Source organism: Alosa alosa, chromosome 23, assembly GCF_017589495.1.
Source record: "Alosa alosa isolate M-15738 ecotype Scorff River chromosome 23, AALO_Geno_1.1, whole genome shotgun sequence".
Taxonomy (NCBI): Eukaryota; Metazoa; Chordata; class Actinopteri; order Clupeiformes; family Clupeidae; genus Alosa; species Alosa alosa.
In genome coordinates this window covers 21,505,113-21,527,294 of record NC_063211.1, presented here as the reverse complement: position 1 = coordinate 21,527,294, position 22,182 = coordinate 21,505,113, and the positions used below count along the sequence as shown (strand labels likewise).

Sequence of the window (22,182 nt, the reverse complement as noted above, 5' to 3'; positions counted from 1 at the left end):
TTTATGTTTATGGAAGCGAGGCCACACTCAGCATGAGATAGAAGTGGGGTTTATTAGAACTATATGATGGTGTTCCAGTACATTTAAGGATTATCTTAAACATGGCTACTACTGCAGACAGGATACATGATGCACTACCATCAAATACCTCCCCACTCTGGAGTATCAATCTGAAAACGGCAACTTTATAAACTGCAATTCTGACGTGCGTAAATCCAAGGAGTCTTCATTAAAGCATTGTAGTATATATTTATATACTTTTAAATAGGAAAACATCTCTGTAATATAACCGCTGTGCAAAAATAACTAATATATATAAAATATATTGCTTTTACAATTGACGAAGCCATAGGCGCAGTAAATAAATAAACCAGGTGGCGACAAGCAGGAAGTAGAGAATATGAGGCTATTTATACAATGTACAAAGGGACTGTTCAGTATCATCCCCATCACACACACACACACACACACACACACAGAAGCATTCTTACACATTAACAAGAAGCAAACTGAGTACAAATTGTACAGGTTTTAAATATCCTTAGAATACTAGAATGCCCATATAATAGACATTCATTCGGTAATTCTAATTACTAAGATAGAGTTTAAACTCTTAGGCTGTTTCTTAAAAATTAACATTATTAATAATAATAATACTTTATTATAGTTCTGTTAATTTTGTCGTGGTAGGGTTCAATGGCTGTTTTGTATTTAACTATTGCAGCAAAAGCCTTGTCACACTGTGAGAGATGGCGTAGCATAGTCCGGCGCTGTCCAGCTATTTTCTGTTCTCTGAACTGTAACAGACATCTCAGTGGGTATGTCTAAAACCCCTCTTCACTTTTAGAACACTGATCTAGAATCAGTCTTAACGAGCACAACGGCTCTGAGATTTTGTAGCCTTCATGAGCGCCTTGGGTATATACAACAGTTCCATTTTGTGGTTAATTCGGCAATAGAAATATATCCATGCACTGCCGTTGCATTTCGATGTCCATTGTAAGATACAGATACAGAATTATATCCATGTACAGTTTCAATTGGTTGACCAAAAAGAGTACTATGCTGATTACAAGCGAACAGAGATGTGTGTGACCAGACAAGGTGTGGCCAGCCTGTTCTAGCTGGTGCAAAGCTGGCAGATAGCCCGGGGGCAGGTCACACGTTGGACTCGATGAAGGAGCGTTTGGGCTTGATGGAGCTCATGTGGATGGGGTTGTCGCGGGCCAGGCTGGCCTGCTTCAGCTTGCTCTCGTTGCTGTAGTGCTGCTGCAGGGCCGGGTGCTGGTCGCCGGGTCCGTGGGCGTGGGAGCCGTTGTGCAGGCCAGCCGTGTGCGGGTACGGGTGCTCGTGGTAAGTGCTTCCTGTTTGAGACGAGTAGGCCAAATCGCAGTTCATGCCTGGTGGCGCCTGGCCGCCCGACGTGTGCCCGATGTAGCTCTCGGCTGGGTAGCCGAGCCAGCTGCGCCCGTTGCCGTGGTGCCGTGGCTGCTGCTGCTGCTGCAGTTGTTGTTGTTGTTGCTGTAGTAGAAGTTGCTGCTGGAAACGGGCCGTCTTGTCTATGACACCCATGAAGGGGCGTGGCTTGTGCTCGCCTGTTGTGCCGCTGCTGCCGCTCTCTTGCCAGGCGGCGATGCCACCGCTCTCGCTAGGGGAGACGGCCATCTTGTCAGCCGCCGGGCTCCTGTTGCGTCCGCCGTCTGAGAGCACCCCGCTGGACGCCAAGCTGCTGGAGGAGCTGGACATGCGCACGTTTCCTCCGGCGCCACCGTCCCCCTCCCCCGCGCCGCACGCGGCCATCTCCAGGCGCTCTGTTACCCGGGCGACGCTGCCGGACACTGGCATGGCGTCAGCCGAGGAGGGGCAGCAGTAAGGCTTGCGCTCAGGAGGCTCCTCGGGGACCCCGGGGCCGATGTGGATGCAGGGCCCCGCTTTGAGTCCTGTGGGCAGGTGTCGGCTGGGCAGCGGGCTGGACGACCCACACTGAGGGGCGCTCTTCCCCCCCACTGACCCACAGCGGGTCCCACTCTTGGCCCTCTGGCTCTGGCGCCGCGGGGCAGCAGAGGGCTCTGGCAGAGCATGCCCATGAGTGAGCTCACCAGGCAGTGTGCGTGTTAGCGGGTAGCGACCCTGATGTTGCTGCTGCTGCTGTTGTTGTTGTTGTTGTTGTTGTTGTTGTTGTTGTTGTTGTTGTTTTTGACGCCACGCTTCCTGTTTCCTCCTGCGCTCCTCCCCCGCGTTGTCGTACACGTTCTCCTCCCCTTCATCCAGCCGCCGTCCCAGCAGGCCGTGGCCCTCCTCCTCCTCGCCATCCTCTCCCTCATCCTCGTCCTCTTCGTCCTCGTCATCGTCCTCGTCCTCGTGATCGGACTCGTGCTTGAGTGGCAGCTGACCTTTGCCCCCGGGACGCTGCAGCTGCCTGCATTCCTCCTCCACGCGGGCCAGCAGGCGGCTGATCTCCCGGTTGCTGGGGCAGAGGCGTGACGCCTCGTACAGGTCCGACAGCGCCGCAGCAAACTGCCTGAGGAGGCCAGAAGAGATGGACATAGAATGTGGTCAACGTATTAAAAGACAGAAACAAAAGCATGCCAGATGGAAGACTTTCAACCAGGCATAAAAGTGACCGACACTAGCTGAATATACAAATAAACAAAACAATGTCTACTGTAGTTGAATATTTTTTTTTATACAATATGTTCTATCAGGGTAACAGTCCTCTTCTTAAAGATTTGGTATCTTTTAACCACAGGCCTATCAGAAACCACCCTTGTTAGATTTGCATTGTTTTTCAGCAGAAGTCACAAAACAATCTTTTAAAATATACATTGTGTTGTGTTTCCAGGATTCAGACGATGATGACCAGTGAGTCTTACCTGCTGCTTCTCTTGGCTCGTGCCCGGGCATAGAAGGCCTCGTATGATTTGGGCTTCAGCTCCAGGGCTTTCGTGGCAAACTCCTCTGCCATGCCAAAGTCCTGCCCAGACCAGATGAGACACCAGAGAGAAAGACAGTCTGTGTAAGTCTGTATTATCTGTCACTGATCTGGAACTCATTAAGTATAAAAACCACAAATTCTGTTCGTGATAAACAGACAGAAATCAGCAAAAGAGAGGAGGGGAGTGGAGACGAGTTGAGAGGAGCAGAGAGGAGAGGAGAAGAGAGGACAGGAGTGGAGAGGAGCAGAGAGGAGAGGAGAGGCCAGAAGGGTTCAGCTGTGGAGTTGTGAGCTGTGTCCACCCCGCCCATCACTCTCTTCACTCTCTCTGCAGTCTTAATGACCAGACTGCGTCTGAGAGGCAGGGGCAGAACCAAATGCCACACTCTCTTGCCCTGTCTGACATTTCCACTCAGCTGACGTGATGGGTCATGAGCTGCAGGAACTGCCCAGGGGCTCCTTCAGAGTGAACACAGCACTGATACCCATCTACCACTCTCCTCCACTCATCTATTTTTCTTTTCCCTTTCCCCTGCTTCTCTCTTCTCTTGTCCTCTGCTTCATTCTTCTCTGTCTCTTTCTACTATGGAGTAAGTACTGCACTGTAGTGTAACAGAGAGTACTGTAGTACTGTAACTATGTACCTACATGAATCGGAATGGATGGCACTAATGTGGTTGGCGTGTGTGTACGTGTGTGTGTGTGTGTGTGTTTGAACTGTGTGTATGTGTGTGTTTGAACTTTGTGTGTGTGTGTGTGTGTGTGTGTGTGTGTGTGTGTGTGTGTGTGTGTGTGTGTGTGTGTGTGTGTGTGTGTGTGTGTGTGTGTGTGTAGAGTGTTTGTGTGTGTGTGACTCACATTGGTTTTGCGGCGACAGCGGGACAGGTTGAGGTAGAGGGAGACCCGGAGCTCTCTGAAAGCCTTGAGGTCATCACCAAAGCCGTCCCGAGGAAACTTCCTCAGGGCGTACTGATACCTCTGAGCCGCCTCCTTCATCTTTCCCCTCTGTGGAGAGAAGAGAGCGCAGAGAAAAAGAAACAAAGTCAGGCCACAATTAAACAATCGTCACTTATGATGAATCAGCTTCAGACTAAACAAACCAGTGGACCCACAGAAGAGACAAAGTGAAGGGGAAATGACACAGAGAGGAGAGAGACAGATAGATAGATAGATAGATAGATAGATAGATAGATAGATAGATACTTTATTGATCCCCAGGGGATCAATAAATTCAATAAATTCAAATAATTCAAGAGAGAGTGGGAGGACTTTCATCAAATCAGATGGATGGATGGCGCCTAAAGGTGAGCAACTCAGTGAGAATAACAGATGAAAAACAAAAGTGATGGTGGCAGTGTTTGTGTTTGTGTGTGTGTGTCGTGTGTGTGTGTGTGTGTGTGTGTGTGTGTGTGTGTGTGTGTGTGTGTGTGATAAGGTCAGCCGGTCTTTCATTAAAGGTGCCAGCCGAGCTGTCCCTCTCAGGCCTGCTCTGTGACCCACCTTATAGAGCAGGTTCCCCTCCTCCATCAGCTTCTGCAGCAGAATGATGAGGATGTCAGGCTTGGACGTGGCCATCGCCCAGGCTGCATTCCCTGGAGGGGGAAAGAGGGAGAGAGAGAGAGAGAGAGAGAGAGAGAGAGAGAGAGAGAGAGGAAACGAGATCATATCTGTCAGCATTTGTCAAGACTGAGCCATCTCTATGGAGGTGTTCGAGAGTAAAGGTCACCTAAATTCTGTACCTGATCGATCGTACGGAGAGGTTCTGTAGCCTTGGGGAAGGTGTTAGTGACAGCAGGAGAGACAGAGAGAGTGGAGGAGTTAGTCATTTAAAAAAGAGAAAAATACAGCACTCATCAAGCGGGGGTGAGTCAACGCACATATTCATAGCATTCAAATAGGTGAAATCTCAATATGAATCAGAAATCAGGTGCTCACAGATGAACAGACAGTGTAATCTACAGGCAGAGCTACCATGCAGTGGCCTATCAGAGAGAACGTTTGGAAAGTATAGATACAAGAAAAGTAAGAAAGAATATAATTTCATGCATCATGCACATGACAAAAATGACATTGACTAATCAGGTCTAGGTACTTGGCAATATTAGATGTTTCTTTTGCATATAAGACTCATTCCAATTGTTCACGCAATAAAGCTAGTCTGTGTCATCCTGTTGTGGTCTGTTTATTAATTAATTCATGAAATTGTTTCATAGCTATAACCACTTTGAGCATCTGTTAACAGAAACACTGACATTTTACAATTTAAGTCTGTCAGACTTAATCTCTGTTTATATGACCTTGTTGAGCAAGGGTGATAAACTAACTCCCCCTCTAATAAAACAACAAAATAATAGAAAAAAAGCAAATGAAATATAACTCTCTCATGGCTAAACACAGTGACAGTCAGATACATCGCCTGCGTCCCATTTCTACAGGGCTGCGAGTGTCACACACACATACAACAGCCAAGCCAGAAGGATGCAGGCTGGCCTGGTTTAGGACCGGAATTGAAGGCTCCCGAGAAGCAAACCAGTGCAGAGGCTTCTTTTTTCCCTTTAACAGAACCTGATTCTGGATTTAGAGCACGGAGTACCCCCTGAGAATGCTGCGCTGGCGTTCTGGATTCTAGAATGTGATGGATAAGTGTGTGTGTGTGTGTGTGTGTGTGTGTGTGTGTGTGTGTGTGAGAAAGAGAGAGAGAGAGAGTAAGAGAAAGGGAGAGAGAGGGAGCCTGTGTGTGTGTACGTGTGTATGTGTGAGAGAGAGAGAGAGAGAGAGAGTGAGAGTATGTATGTGTGTGTGTGTGTGTGTGTTAGAGAGAGAGAGTACAGTTTGTGTGTGTGTGTGTGCGTGTGTGAGAGAGAGAGAGAGAAAGAGAGAAAGTGGAAGTGTGTGTGTGTGTGTGAGAGAGGCAGGTCTGTTCTGTGCCAGCATGTTCTGTGTCAGACTGTTCTGGGTCGGTCTCTCACCCAGCTTCGCTCCCTTCTTGAGGAGGGTGACCACCACAGACGTGTTGCGGCTGCCTATCGCCCGGTCCAACGGACGCATGCCGCTGTAGTCCATGTGCTCAATGACGGCACCGCGCTCTACCAAGAAGTGCACCTGTAGATCAAAAGGAGGTCAAAGATAAGAATAAGAGCTCTCTCTCTCTCTCTCTCTCTCTCTCTCTCTCTCTCTCTCTATCTCTCTCTATCTCTCTCACTCACACATACACACACACACAGTTCAGGTGCTGTTCAGGGAGTGAATGTATGACAAATTGGTCTGGTCAATTTCCTTCATTTTAGCACTGAAATCATTCAGAGTTTTATGAATATAAGATAGTGGCCTTGGACCAGCAGGTCAGTTGGCCCACAACTCACAATCTCAGCGTCCCCATAGAAGGCGGCCAGGTCAAGTGGAGTGCGTCCGTTCTTGTCGGTGTGGTCGATGGCAGCGCCCCTCTCCACCAGTGACTGGACCACACTCCTGTGGCCCTTCAGACAGGCCCAGCTCAGAGCAGTCAGTCCCTCCTTGTCCACCACTGTCAGAGATGCTCCTGTACACACACACACACACACACAAATACACAAATGTCAACTTGCACTTTGCAGACACTACTTATGCTGAAAAATGTTAATAAAAGTAAAAAAACATCTGAAAAGATCCATCCGACATGGCACCATTTTTGCAATGACAATTTGTCAATGTTCACACTGGTCACACACACATTGGAGTTATTTCATCTCGTCTCACCTTTGTCCAGCAGGAAGTTGGCAGTGCCCAGGTGGCCCTCGCTGGCCGCCACCATCAGCGGTGAGCGGCCATGTTTGTCACTGGTGCCCACGTCGGCTCCATGCTGCAACAATAGCTCCACCACCTGACACAGAGGAAGGAGAGGATGGAGGAAGTCGAACGAGACAGCTGATGCATGAGCCATTATGGTCATCACTTTCTCTACAAATACTTCTGTGCTGTCCAAGATACAGTAACTGTGGGGCACGCCTATGAATGTCAACAAACAGACTTAGGTTTCCTGACAGTCTTCCTTAAAACACTACTGAGGATTCCTTTGATATTGATTCACAGTTTTACAGTATGTCAGAGCAGTTGAAGTGAGAGGGTCAGGATGCTATTTCAGAGTTTTTGAGATTAGACTAACTGGGCCATTTTCTCACAAGTTCAACCCTGAGATGTGTGTCACCCAACCGAGTGAGAGCGAGTGAGTGTGTCCGCCTCACCTGTGCGTGTCCGTATCTGACGGCGTTGAAAATGGGCGACACCCCCCTGCGGTTGGGTTGCGTTACCGAGGCGCCCTGGTCCAACAAGAATGAGCAGCCATCCAGTTTGCCTCGGCCTGCTGCTGCAGTGAGAGCTGGGGATGGACAGAAGAGCTGGTCTTACGCTAACAGTCATAATGTCATTATGTTTCATGGTAAAATCAGAGAGGCAGCCCCAGCTGTGGCGCAACTGGCTGGGGCACCTGCATCGTACGCCGGCGACCCGAGTTCGATTCCCGCCCCGTGGTCCTTTCCGGATCCCACCCTGACTCTCTCGAACTTGCTTCCTGTCATTCTCAACTATCCTATCACATTAAAGGCATAAAAAGACCAAAAAATATATACTTTAAAAAAAAAATCAGAGGCAACAGGAATGTTATTGGCAGAGATTTTCTAATGAGGAGACACAGCACCGGGTTTGATTCCCACCCTGTGGTCCTTTCCGGATCCCACCCCGACTCTCTCTCCCACTCGCTTCCTGTCATTCTTCACTGTCCTGTCTCATTAAAGGCATAAAAAAGGCCAAAAAAAAAAAAAAAAAAAAAAAAGAAATGCATGGGGTTAGTTTGTAACGCCAATATTTCAGTTGTGTACACATATTCCGCCCCTTCCGCGTCAACACGTGAATACATTGTGCCAATCATGTGGTGTGTTGTGAATACATCGTGCCAATCATGTGTTGAGATATCGCTGCTGGAGCAAGGTTGGTGTCGTCATGCCTTGCACACATGCATTTCTGCCGAAATAGATGCTTGATAAGTGGCCAAAAAGCGTTACAATATGGCCGCCGAGTGGAGGCACTTGCCTAAAAGGACTTTGCTATTGGTATCCCTGAATCCCCTGGTGCTTTTGGAGGGGAATTGATGATTCAGAAAGAAAGGAAAACATGATGTCCAAAGAAGAACTGCATCGTGTGGTTTCCGCAGCATGGCAGTCATACATCGTCCACATTGCAGATTCAAATTAGAACCCAAAATTGGCAAGAATACTTAAGAACACAGCAATAGCCATCAATGAAACAAATGCTCTGTGGGAAAATATGTCTCTAGGACTGATTCTCCTGGGCTTTGAAATCAGCAACTAATCGCTGCCCAAGACACCACATAATCAGCCATGGGCCCATGCACCATTTCTACTGTATCATGGGGCCCACATGGCAGAATGAGTGCTGGTGTGTGGGTCCAGAACAAAAACATTGTTAGTTTCTGCGGCTATATAAACTACCAAAAGCTGGACAGAGAAAGTGGTGCCTACTGTACTGACATGGTTCACACAGTCTACAGAGCCATATATCTACAGACGTCACGGCTGCTTACCTACGTCACTACTTCACCTGGCATTTTCACTTAGCCACATGCCACCTGCAGCTACAACCCATCTCATTCAATTCAACACTGATGCTTTCACCTCGATCCCACCATGGCTTAATAACTGTAGCTGCTCAATCTGCGGAGTCAGCACAGCACAGCACGTCCTTGACCTTCACTCACCAGCACTGACTGACAGCCAAATGCCAGAGGCTCTGACATTTACCAGGCCTGTAGATGTAGGAATTAAAGCCCTTGTGAAGTAAATACAAATGTAAATAAGTAAATAAATAAACAAAGAAGTAACTATAATGTGAAAGCCAACACGGGGAAGCCTTTGATATCTGTCTGTCCTCACACAGCCTAATGGGCATTTGACCTCTGGGCTGGTGCCGGATCAGCTGGGTGGCAGATGGCGGTTTATTTACACAAGCCTCGACCGCTGAGTCAGAACCTCCGAACGGAGCAGCGCAGGGTGCTCGACACGCGACGTGACGCGACAGTGCCACACCCATCCCGTCACCCAGGTCTGACTAAATAGAAGCTTCTCCTCTCGCCTGGGCTGCTCTCTTAAAAGCCTTCAAATGAGTCCAACACAGCTGATATATGTACTATGTAGTGAATTAGTAGACCTGTTCCAAGACATCGAAGACACAACATACATGTCACATGTAAGCAATTAACTTAATAGGTTTATTACACTTGCTGGTCCCGATATTCCTGCTGTATCAAATGTGGCACTAGAGTTTGTGGAATCCAACACAAATACCATGCATGTACACAACTGAAGTACAATGAACTTGACTGGAGCTAAAATGGTTTGTATATCAAAAATAGAATATGTAAAGACAAACTAATTCCTCGCAGGTCAATAAAAGAAAACTGTAACCAGTACAGTGCAATAAAATAAGCATAGAAGTACAGTAAGTAGCTCAATCATAAAATAACAATATTTAGCTTAACAACTAAAGGTATGTACCCACAAATACATCCAATGCAAATCTCATGTACTATGCTGGATACTGGTCAGTCAAGACAAACCTCCAGCAATTTCATTGCTGGACACAAATGCTGTATTTGGTCAGCTTGTTATTTATAAACTAATTAATGCAATGAACTCTTGGACAACCAAATGATTAAAAGAAAATTCAGCTCTATTTATAAACAAAAACATTGCCGTTATCTGTTTTAACAGACAACAGATTTGATGTTAGAGGTCCTCATAATTTGTTTTTTCTTTGATGGCAGTAACTTCAGTTGTCATACGGATTTTCATTATCATTTTTCTCAGAGGGTGTCTTTTTTTTTATATATTAGAGGCTCGAAGGTGCGAAGCATATTGACAGATATTTTGAACAGTGTCCTGAGTAACTATCACTGACCCATCTTTTAATGGCTGTTTCCATAAACCATGAAGTTTTCTTACCGGTCTCTCCCCACAGAGAGTCATATCCATCAATCTGAACTCTCAGGTCATCCTCAGTCATGGCCAGCAAGCTCTTCACCACCTGTACGACCAGCAACAACGTCAGCAATCAAAACAATCGTTTTACACTGCAATTCTACCCTAGTCTAAAATGAGTCTTTGATTTTGCCCATTTGAATGAAATATTTACATTGTTATTTTAAGTATTTAAATATTACATTGTTATGTTAAGCTCTGATATATTTTCACTGTCTACCTATGATAAAACACAGAAACTAAGTTTGAGACTGTGTTGAGAACAGTTTACGTAAATATGCAGTTAGGCTTACATGTAAAATTAGAGTAGGAGTCCAGGTTAGTACTATGTAATGATATACCGGTACATACTTATCCTATGAGAAGTACATAGTTGCATTACTACCTACTCTATTACATTGTAATAAGCACTCTAACTCTGCCTACCGGGGTGTGTCCCATGCTGGACGCTGCTATGAGGGCCTGCTGCAGGGCCTTAGTCCGGGGGCCGGTGGGCTCCTGGGGGTCAGATGGGGCCCAGGGCTGCTCCAGGAGGAACCGTATGATGTCAGGGTGACCCCTGAGAGCGGCATGGACCAGCGCACACTGGCCACTCTTATCCACATGCTCCACCTGTGGACACGGGGCAGGAGCCGGGGGGGTCACACAAGTTAACTCAAGTCAAGAGCTGTACAATTTGATTTGAGAAGTATAGCACAGTGTCATTTTGTGTTGATATACTGTAGTAAGTCATATACAGTACTTTAGATCAGTATACAGTACAACGGTACTTTAATAGATAATAGATAATACTGATAGATTTTGTATAGATAAGGGTAGATGCTACTCTAATAGATAATACAATGTGATATTATTTAATAAAGAATATATAAATTATATTCTTTAGATGCATTATTATTGTTTTTAGGTGTATTGTCATTGTTCATTGTGTACAGAACATGACCCATCTGACAGCCCACCTTCGCTCCTTTCTTGCAGAGCAGGGTGACCACCTCCTGGTGTCCAGCGGCAGAGGCGTAACAGAGGGGGGTCATGCCGCTCTCCGCCACCCCGTCCACGGGCGCCCCGAATTCCAGGAGCAGAGCCACCATCTCCAGGTGACCCAGGTGGGCCTGCACACACAGCACCGTGGAGCCGCCATGCACCTCCGTCCGGTAGCACACGTTCGCCCCACCCAGGATCAAAAGACGACTCACCTGAGAGAGAAGAGGGGAGATGTTACGGTCAGAATGTGTGTGTGTGTGTGTGTGTGTGTGTGTGTGTGTGTACATGCATGTGTCTGTGAGTGTGTGCGTGTATGTATATGCAAGTATTTTCTTACATGTCCCTGTCTGTACGTCTGTATGATTATATATGCCTATATTTCTGGGTGTCCATATTAGTCTCATCGAATGGTGAATGGAACAGTCTCCCAACAGGCCAGCCCTCTCAAAATAAGAAGGATGAGGGAGGTTGTAATCAAAACAGTCCCAAAATATAATCATGTCCTAATATAAGCCATGCAGGATGTGGAGAAGACAACTAAATGTTTATGTGAGCTTGAGTGGATGTGTGTTTTAAGTGTGTGTGTGTGTGTGTGTGTGTGTGTGTGTTTTATCAGTACCATCTCCAGTCCTGTAAGGAGAAAGAGAGAAATATGGCCGCTCCTCCTGCGCCTGTGACCCTGTGTGTAGGGAGGACATGCTGCTCTGACTCTGGGCTGATTGAGTTAGCCTGCCGCTAATGAAAGAGCTCAGAGGAAATGGGCCGGCTCTTTCAAGCCTCACGAGCATCCACATCCTCTCTATTGCTGAGCTCAGGGCCACAGAGGGTCTGGACGGGTAAACAAATAAACACACAGATACACATACACATACACACACACACACACACACACACACACACACACACACACACACACACACACACACTCCTGAATGCCAGGCACAGCCCTGCCCATGAAGGCACCCTGTTTCTACCTTTTGTCCCCCCAACACATACACTCAGACAGACACACACACACTCACACACACACACACACACACACACACACACACACACACACACACACACACTGCTGCTGCTGCTATCACACACATATTCCTCACCTCTCCACCTCCTCCCTATCCTACATCCCTCTGTTCTTCACTTTTCCACCTCCTCCCTTCCCTACATCCCTCCGTTCTTCTCTAGCAAACAGATCTGTGCGTCAGACATTAAATACCAGGACTGAATGGACATATCGGGTGTCTGATTAATGCTTTAAGACTGAGGGACAGTCATTCTGTTGATACACTGACTGTTGAGTGGATGAATGGGTTCATGGTTTCACATGTGTGGATGAATGAATGAATGAATGAATGAATGAATGAATGAATGAATGAATGAATGATATTTCACATTCCAAAGTCAGATCCTCTAAGCCCTCTAGCTGGCTGTACTGTTTATAATATAGCAGTGCATACTCTAATCCTTGAAGTCAAACACTGCTGTTCTGTAGCCAAACACACACATATACACACTCCCAAGCAAACAACTTTAAGACTTATCAAGTAGAACACACACACACACACACACACACACCCATATGTAACCCTTTCAATTTCCGGTTAACATCTGCTTCTTGTGGGTCTAGAATATCACTCTAAAGCAGAAGAAAATCATCGTCCGTTTCAAAAAAGGAAGACACTGATTGCATCCTTTAACATGACAATGATCTTTTTGAATGTGAATGTGAACATGATCTTTTTGTTAAAATACCAAGAGCATTAATTAATTCATATTCCATCTGCCAACACAATGACATATTATTAGATCCTGCAGACTTGCATACCAAAATTAATTGCCATGCTAGACTGCTCTGTTTCATATACTAATTCCTCCAGAACAGATAAGTGGTTATGGGAATGACATTAAGTCTACTTCGGATGCAGCTGAATTCTGCATAGGAAACAAAGGGAACAGACTAGAAGACTAAAGATAATTTGAAATGCTAACATTTTCACTGACAGATCATCAACAACTGAACAAGATAATAATTTGACAGAAACAGGCAACTGAAAAGGTTTTCTAATACGAAAGAGCGTGTGGATTTTAGTAAAGGGAATGAGAACTGTCTAGATAATTCATCATTTTTATAGTTCATAAACGTGTGTGTGTGTGTGTGTGTGTGTGTGTGTGTGTGTGTGTGTGTGTGGTGCTAGTGCAAGTGAGAGGTTGTGATCACCTTGACATTGGGTGTGTAGAGGTTCCTGAGGGAGCCCAGGGCAGCAGAGAGGCCATCAGTACTACAGCTCACCCACAGAGCCTGCAGCACACTGGAGGACACGCCCGTCTTCTTACTCAGGCCCTGAGAGGGAGAGAGAGAGGGAGAGAGATGGAGAGAGACAGCGGGATTGGGAGAGAGTGTGAGAAGAGGAGGGACATATAGGAAAAATAGAAAGAGAGAGAGGACGACAGAAGAAGAAAGTAATAGGGAGAAGGAGGAAGTTATAAATACAACCCTGCAGCCAGTGGGCCACACAGTTCTGCTCATGTCATTAGCCTCTAACCATATGCGCTATATGCCCTGGATGTGGCCAGAGGGATGGGTTTCAGTACATGCATGTAGATGTGTGCGTGTGTGTGTGTGTGTGTGTGTGTGTGTGTGTGTGTGTGTGTGTGTGTGTGTGTATGTGTGTGCGTGTGTGTGTATGTGTGTGCGTGTGTGTGTGTGTGTATATGCGTGTGTGTGTGTGAAAAATAAAGATAGAGTAACTGAGTCTGTACGTGTGGCCACTATCTATGTGTGTGTTCCTGCGTGGCCTTGTAAGTGTGTATGCGTGCAGTGCTGTGTGTGTATGAACCTTAAATATGTGGGCTTTAAGGATGTGGTGGCCCAGCTCCATGGTTTGCTGGCGGTTGAGTTTGCCCTCCTGGCGAGACAGCATGAAGGCCATGAGGGCATGACCATTCCTGAGGAAGAATAAACATCACCATCATCATCATCATCACCACCACCACCATCATCATCATGCCCACTCCTGAGGAAGAACAAACATCATCATCATCATCATCACCACCACCACCATCATCATCATTATGCCCACTCCTGAGGAAGAATAAACATCATCATCATCATCATTATCATCACCATCAACTTCTTCACCATTAACTTCTTCTTCTTGACTTTAAATCATCATTACCTGCAAATCCATCAACTTCATCAACTCCTGATCTGCCATTGACATTGTTGTTTATTATTGATATTCTCCTTATTATAGTCTGACCATCACCTTAATTTGCTCCCTATTAAATTTTACGTTTTATATTGTGTTGTATTTGTATGTCGCTTTGGACAAAGGCGTAACCACAACCATAACCATAGTCATGATCTTCATCACCCTCCCCTGCCCTTCCTCACCTGGGGTCGCACAGGAAGTCCGTGCTCTCGCCGTCGGCCCTCCACACCAACCACTCGCGGAAGGACGGGTGGCAGAACATGCGCGTGCGGTCCCGCCGCACCACCAGGAACGGCGCCAGCGTCTCCATGCGCTGCTGGAAGTCGGCCCAGTCCATGGAGCCGCGCGCCTGCCCAGCGTTCAGCGCCCGGAATAGCTGCTCGTCCGAGAGCGGGTGCAGTGATGCCAGTGCCACGCTCAGCACCGGCGCCACCCGCTGGAAGGCTGCCGTGCCGCCGCAGAAGCGCAGGTTGCACTGGAGCAGGTAGAGCTCGGACAGCGAGACGGGCACCACCTTCAAACCAAATAAGACTGTTTACAATCTTTCGCTTCAAGATAAAAGTGTCATCCTCATCTGATGCAATATTTTTATTAGCCCAATGTTTTGTATGAGAGTGCAATGAAACTTCGTTCTTTGTTTGAAGTCTTCAATTAGTCAGTCAGCACCTCAGCAAGATGTGCCTTTAACCCTTTGATTAGTTTATACAAGGTGCAACAACAGTGCAAAAGCACAGAGAAATGGAATCATTTTGATACAAAACACAACTGGCTGGCAGTGTAGAAATATCAATGAGTAAAGAGTCCAAATAAAACCAAGAAGGTCAAATGAATTGATATGATGCAGGGCTAAAATGTTGAGATTACATATATGAAAAATAGACAACCTTGAAGCTGGAGCTCTTGGTGACCAGGTGTCCGCGCTCAAAAAGGTCCAGTGCCAGCTTCAGGTAGAGGAAGGAGCCCTGGCTGCGGCCGACCAGGTGAGTGGCCAGGCGGGAGGTTGAGGAGGAGGAGGAGGAAGAGGTGGACGAGGGGTCGGAGCGCCCGTTGGATGCCACGTTGGCGCCGATGGAGGGGCTGGCGTCCATACGCTGGAGCACATAGGTGCTCAGGTCAGCAGCAAGATCCTTGTTGCTGTGGACATCATCCAAGGAGATCTTGGGGAAGGGCAGCAGGCTAGTGACCTCCTGGGGAAAGGGTTGGGGGGTGGAGAGAAGGGTTGGAGGGGTCATGTATGTGTGCAAACACAGAAACACACACACACACACACACACACACACACACACACACACACACACACACACACACACACACACACACACACACACACACACACACACACACACACACACCTCTTATCTGAAGTCCTCCAAAAAATCAATACATTATTATCCTTCAATCTCAGACAGAGCAGGCTGACAAAGCAAGCTGGGATCAAAGCCCTCCCGCCTCTCAGGTAAGATGAGAGCCAATCTCAAAGAACAAAGGCACATGAAAAGAGGATTAAGAAGCCAAGATAAAGAGACAGGCAGAGATAAAGACAAAGTTAGGAGTTAGGAGCGCATAAACATAGGTGAGATTCTAAGGACAGTATATACTGTATCTCTCTCTCTCTCTCTGTGTGTGTGTGTGTGTGTGTAAAAGAGACATAAAGGCAGTGGACAAACACTGTAATATACAGCTTCTACAAAGACACAGCCACCACACTATCCTCCTTCAAGATCAATGTAGAAAAACAACACAGAGACACCGGTGTTATTTTTTTGACAAAGACACAGAAGTGGCGATCTACTGCATGTGCTCTCTGTTGTGCAACTGCCACCCGTGCTGGCTCCCACCCAGATCCGTAATGGCCGCCCATAACCAACTGCAGATTAATGAGCGCTGGGAGCAGGCAGCTGCCCTGGTGTCACACTTTAACCTGACAGAGCCGTAAAGCAAACTCATTACCCTATTACTAAATGGCATCCCAAAGCCACAGATCAATGTATTAAGTTATGGGCTAAGCAACCGATTAGAATAGAGGTCAAGCACACAAAATACATTTTACAACCCCCAAAGAGCCTACAGCTTTCACCCTATACTAATCTATAGGCTATCCATATTTCATTGAAAGGATGTAAAGATGTTACATTAGATATTAGCTAAACAGATTTAGTCTATGGCAAACCACAAGGCATATGGCAAAAATGTATGACAATAATGACCAACTGGTGATGAAACTACTTTGGAGCCTACAGGTTACACTATCATATCAAAGCTATCATACAAACATCATATAAAGGTAAACAATTAAATTCAAGAATTCCTGAAATTCATTAAAATAGGAACAGTCACATGGTTAAGTTCAGTAAAATAGAAAATCTTGTATATGAGTACAGTTGTGTAAGAGACAGAGTGGTCACTCACCACGTGACTGATCCTGACCGTGACCACCAGCTTGAGCCAGGAAGGGAACTTGGAGATGACCTTGGTGAGGAAGGAGGCGATGGTGTCACCGTAGTCTGGCTTGTGGAACTCGGCCTCGTTCAGACCGTCCACCAGGATGATGTAATCCTCCTCCGCAATCTTCCTTTCTGCATGGTGACCAGGAGAGAGAGTGAATGAGCGAGACTTCCTATAGAAATCTGATATCAATGGCACTTTTCGTTAGTTCTTTGACAATCTCCCTGTTGAGTGTTCCATCACCAGCCTGCACTCTCGAATCTCCAGCGCTACATCAGTGACATTCAGAGGCAAATTGACGACACTTTGCTTTGTTACTTTGCAGGCTTGTTGATGAAAACCACTATCCTCAGCCTTGCTCTGCAGAGGTAGCGAAGGCTGAAGCAAACTAATCGCAGCAACCAATGGAGATGTACTGGGAAGATCTTGAGAACCTGAACTTGAGAACATGAATGCATGTGTGCATGTGTTAATTCACACGTGTGTGTGTGTGTGTGTGTGTGTGTGTGTGTGTGTGTGTGTGTGTGTGTGTGTGTGTGTGTGTGTGTGTGTGTGTGAAATCATTGCCCTCATTTTTGGTAGTTTAGGCCATGTGCAGAAGATGTGTGTACGAGGTCTGCAGATATGTGGACTACATAAGAACAAGGCCAACAAAAACTGACAAGATATTGCTCTGTATCAGCAGCAATTGGTAGCCTATGGAGGCATAGGTGCCACCTTTACCCCTAATGTGCATTATGGACTGGGATATTGTCTGCTGTTGTACACCTTTCTGTCAAATTTGGATTATGCCATGATATATGCTTATCTTCTAATCCAAATAAAGAATTTAAATGTGTGTGTGTGTGCTTGAGCGAGGCCTACCTTTCCTCAGGTTGGCCAGTGGCTCCAGCACGCCCCGTCTGAAGGCGGCCACGGGGTCCTGCACGCAGGAGCGCAGGCTGAGGAGGCCCTGGAGCTGTGGCTCCCGTAGGAGCTGCTCCCTGTAGGCGCCCAGCTGCGGAGAGCGGCACAGCAGCGCGGCCACGCTGTGCACAAACTCGGGCACCAGGCACGTGTAGGTGTTATCCGCCTGGCAGTAGTGGTAGGCCACCACCTGGGAGGAGAACGATAAGTTTCATTAGCACCATTGGCTGCAAGAGTTAGTGCTAATGACTAGTTATACTATAGCATTAAACTATAGCATTAAAATGCTGGGATACGGGAGCGAACATTTGGGGGTTTATGTCTGTATTTCTCCTTAGTTATAAGTCTAATGTTAGCGTCTTTATTATAACATGTTTCACTTTTTTAAATATCAACATCATTGCAGAGTTGGTGCTAACCCTTAGTGATAGCATTAAACATCAACATCACTTCAGAAGTTAGTGCTAGCCATTAGTGGTAATATTAAACTTTGTAATACGTCCCTTAGGTAGTATTATCTGTTACAAAATAACTGCATTAACTGCACAAAAATAACTGCAATCACAATGCAATAACACTGCACTGTACTTCTGATTGTACTTCTGAAAATTGCAGTTGTTTTTTTCCCATAACTGCGATTATTTTTTGTAAAAGATCTCCTGGCTTTTGTTCTGGGAACAAACTACTATTTTTTTAAGCCATTGTAGTGTAGAACATTTTAAAAATCATCATCATAAATGACAAATTATCATAATGGCCACATTATACTAATTACACTGGATTCTGACTGTCAATGCAATGCATAACAAGATCGGCTATCTACCATAAACTGTTTACACATGATGTCAGGCTTGTGATGGGAAATGCTAGGATAGCATCACTTATCAGTAGTGATTTTGTTAAAATATATATTTCTTTTGTATTTCACTTTTTCTATGCTATATTTTATATTCATTCTTCTTACAACTGACTCTGTGCTGATACACTTCTGCAGCTGCTGCTTCTGCTTTGGCATCATCTGTTGGACTGCATTCTAATAAACCTTTTTAATTTTAAAATGGCAAGACGGCAAGACAAAGGCACAGTACAGCCTCTGAAAGAGTGAGTCTTTCTTCTCCAAAATATCTCTCATCTTTTCATATAAAGCTTTTCCACTGCATGCTGTGCTAACACATTTTAAATATGGATTTTGCTATGCAAAGCAAGCCTGCATTGATTTACAGTCGAAGTGAGTCGAGAGTCAGTAGGGAAGAAAGACTGAACAGAGAGATGGAGATGAGGGATTTAGGGGAGGAGAGGAGAGGAAGATGATGAGACAGATGGAGGAATGGAGTGAGAGACGAGAAGAAAAGAAAGAGAAAAGGCATAGAAAGGAAGAAAGGGAAGACGGAAGTGAAAGGAGAGAGGGAAAGAGATGAGAGGATGGGATGGATGGAGGGAGTGAGAGACAAGAGAATGGAAGAGGAGAAAACACAAATAAGGGCAAACAAAAAAAGCAAGGGATGTGGGAAAGAAGGAAAGAAAGAAAGAGAAATGTGTAAAAGAAAGAGATAGATGAAGATAGCTGGAGAAAGAGATGATGAGGGCGACAGATGGAGAGTGGGGTGGTGGACTGAGAGAGATAGACCCAATACAAGCAGGTGGGTGGGAGGGAAGGAGAATGCTTCAGCTTACAATTAAGCTCAGCTCTCTGTCTCATGTTCCAGACACACACACACACACACACACACACACACACACACACACACACACAGCTGTATACACACACACACACAAACACAAACACACACAAACATGCAGACTGTTCCTCGCCTAACACAGTACTCATTAAAATGCACAGTCACTTCTTTTGACAGTGCAGAAGCAAGTAAAAGCTGCACTATCGAGAGTTAAAGCCACTCAAAGATAATCAAAAAATGTTCACAAGAATGAAATGGGGAGCCACGTCAAGTGTAAATCACTCTTACTCTCTGAAGATGGATACTCCAATTATGTCTTTATGGAAAAACAAAAAAGAACCCAATGTACAAAAAGACCTGAGATCCATCAATAGATTTAAAACAGTCATTCACAGTACATCATGTTAGCATTTGTGCAAGATTTTTGTCACGCATGCTACACGGCAAGGTGGGCTTTTTGATAGCATCCAAACATGTATAAAAGTTTATTATATTAAGTATTTAAGCATTTAGTTGACACACTTCAATAACAACTTACAGAGAACCAATTGCAGGGACAGTCGCCCTAGAGCAACTCAGGGTTAAGCATTTTGGGGCACAACGGCAGCAGTGGGTTCAACCCACATTTTTCTGGCATTCCACTTGGATGCCCAGATCACCACTCCAAAGTAAAAGTGTTTTGCTTGAGAGACAAGGTCACTCAAAACGTGATGTGAATCACATATGTCCAATGTGAGTGTACTATCTAAGTGTCTAGAGGTGTTTTGTGAGGACCCTTTGGCTGCCCTGGGATGTACCTGCTAATGAAATGCGTGTGGGAGTAGTCAATATGTATGGGAACAGCTTTGGCATTTTGAATCTTGGACAGTCATTTTGGCTGTCTCATTGAATGTGTGTGTGTGTGTGTGTGTGTGTGTGTGTGTGTGTGTGTGTGTGTACCTTGCTGGCCAGTCGTTTAGCTGCCTCCTCTCGGTGTCTCTGCAGTTCTGGAGTGCCTGGGCAACTGCTGCTCCTGAGGGGGGTACTGTGGGCGGTGCCAGAGGCAGAGGTTGTGCCCTGATTGGCCGAGTGACTGAGGGATGGAGCCCCACTGAGATTCCCACCTGTAGGTGTTACATAGGTGTTTTGCATGTACATTTTCCATTCATGACATGTGTATGTGATCTGTGAATAGTTGCAGCAATGATGTGCACTTACTTTTCAGTAAGGCAGTGTGCGTGTGTCGCGTATATGCGTGCGCGGCGCGGCGCGGGATGCGTCGCGTGGCGTCATGTGTGTGTGTGTGTGTGTGTGAGAGAGAGAGAGAGAGAAAGAGAGAGAGAGAGTGTGCGTGCGTGCGTGCGTGTGTGTGCGTGCGTGCGTGTGTGTGTGCGTGTGTGTGTGTGTTTGTGTGCCTATGTGTGTGTGTTGTGCAGTTTCTCACTCTTAGGCGATGCCCCAGGGCTGGTGGAGGCAATCTGTCTCATCCTGCCGCCATGGCAACTGAGGGCCACCAGCCTGGACACGATGGCCGTCTTGCCGAAACCCACGTTGCCCAAGATGACTGCCCCGCGGCCCTTCCCGCTCTCACGCTCTCCCTGCAGCCCATCCTCCAGCTGCTGGAACAGCCAATCACGGCCCACAAACACCGTATCCATGGTAACACTGGGCACCTCGAATAGGAGTGGCTTCAGCATAATCTCTGCGGGCTTGTAAGGAGTGAAGCGGGCTGAGAGAAAAAGAGAGAGAAAACACACTCAAAAACACACTTCTAGGAAATACGCATATATAACACACACCTATAATACACACACACACACACACACATACACAGAGAGACACACAGACACACACACTGTTTGTATTAACTATTAATATTTCATACTCTCATTCTTTCAGATGTTGACCCAAGGTGAACATAACATCCTAATAAGATTCATATCCAAATACATAGGGATTGGGTGATGTAGAATTTCAGCTTGAAATTTCAAATAAGCGACACCCTTAAAAAAACGCTTCCTCCTCAGCTTTTCAAATACATTATGTATTTTGGCTGGACCTTTATTTTGACACTTTTCACAATGAATATAATTTCCTGTTCATGAAATATACATTGTATAAAGAATAACACCCTACACTTGGGGCATATTTGCCTCTGTTGTCCAAAGAACAGTGTACCATCCTAAAAGCAAAACTTCAGAGGGGGAAAAAGAGGGGGGGAAAGGAATGTATTGATCATCCCTTTCTCCAGAGTCTCCTAAAGAGGGATGTTGCCCTCTGAGACAAGAATGCAAACAGAATTCATAAAACCCTTCCACTAGCTTCTTTGCATTCCAAACAGATCTGCAAATATTGGCAGAGTGCTTAGCAATGCTCACAGACAAATCAAGCAATGTTCCAATCTGCTTCAAGAGGGGTTTTTTTCCCCCTAATACATTACTGCCAGAGGAATTCAATAACATGGGGTCAGGCATTCAGCCGCAGCAAAGCTGCTTTGAGACTGAGATTTGCTTTTGTTAGCAATGAAATGCATTTAAATGTACGACCAAATACAGCAATGCACAGTGGTCAATAAAAATGTTATGTAATCTAGTAAATGGTACAATTTGTGAAATAAAATCTAATTTTCATATTGCATGGCAGGGAGGAGAATGTGCAGGAGGACATATAGTGAATTTACAGTTGCACTGGCCAACTTTCAATTCATGTATGTGTTTATTTGAATGTGAGAACAGCAGAAATCAAATTCACTGCTTTAGGGTAAGGCAATTAAATAATGTAGGATGACTTTTATTTCATGGTAACATCTCTCACGCATACACACTCTGACCTCTGTCTCTTTCTCTCTCTCTCATAGGCACACACGCACATTGCACATACGCAGACACACCTGCCTGCACACCACACACACACACACACACACACACACACACACATCTCACACACACACACACACACACACACACACACACACACACACACACACACACACACACACACACACACACACA

At 45.9% G+C, this 22,182-nt stretch overlaps 1 protein-coding gene across 2 annotated transcripts in view; it reads right to left on the bottom strand.

The window, feature by feature from the left end:
- Nucleotides 1-33: 33 nt before the first annotated feature.
- Nucleotides 34-22,182, bottom strand: part of tanc1a (tetratricopeptide repeat, ankyrin repeat and coiled-coil containing 1a) — a 73,390-nt gene continuing 51,241 nt past the window's right edge. Inside the window, exons 9-28 of one of the 2 annotated variants that reach the window (XM_048234359.1) lie at nt 20,616-20,900; nt 20,132-20,295; nt 17,472-17,703; nt 16,572-16,738; nt 15,047-15,349; nt 14,345-14,676; nt 13,788-13,896; nt 13,169-13,291; nt 10,923-11,159; nt 10,390-10,575; nt 9,928-10,009; nt 7,156-7,289; nt 6,671-6,794; nt 6,298-6,473; nt 5,905-6,037; nt 4,675-4,704; nt 4,436-4,527; nt 3,794-3,940; nt 2,874-2,974; nt 34-2,521 (exon numbers count right to left, since the gene is read on the bottom strand). In XM_048234359.1, coding sequence (XP_048090316.1) covers nt 1,159-2,521; nt 2,874-2,974; nt 3,794-3,940; nt 4,436-4,527; nt 4,675-4,704; nt 5,905-6,037; nt 6,298-6,473; nt 6,671-6,794; nt 7,156-7,289; nt 9,928-10,009; nt 10,390-10,575; nt 10,923-11,159; nt 13,169-13,291; nt 13,788-13,896; nt 14,345-14,676; nt 15,047-15,349; nt 16,572-16,738; nt 17,472-17,703; nt 20,132-20,295; nt 20,616-20,900 — 4,520 coding nt within the window. In that variant the 3' untranslated portion in view covers nt 34-1,158. The remainder of the gene's footprint in view (nt 2,522-2,873; nt 2,975-3,793; nt 3,941-4,435; nt 4,528-4,674; nt 4,705-5,904; nt 6,038-6,297; nt 6,474-6,670; nt 6,795-7,155; nt 7,290-9,927; nt 10,010-10,389; nt 10,576-10,922; nt 11,160-13,168; nt 13,292-13,787; nt 13,897-14,344; nt 14,677-15,046; nt 15,350-16,571; nt 16,739-17,471; nt 17,704-20,131; nt 20,296-20,615; nt 20,901-22,182) is intronic. The other variant, XM_048234360.1, reaches the window with a different exon arrangement.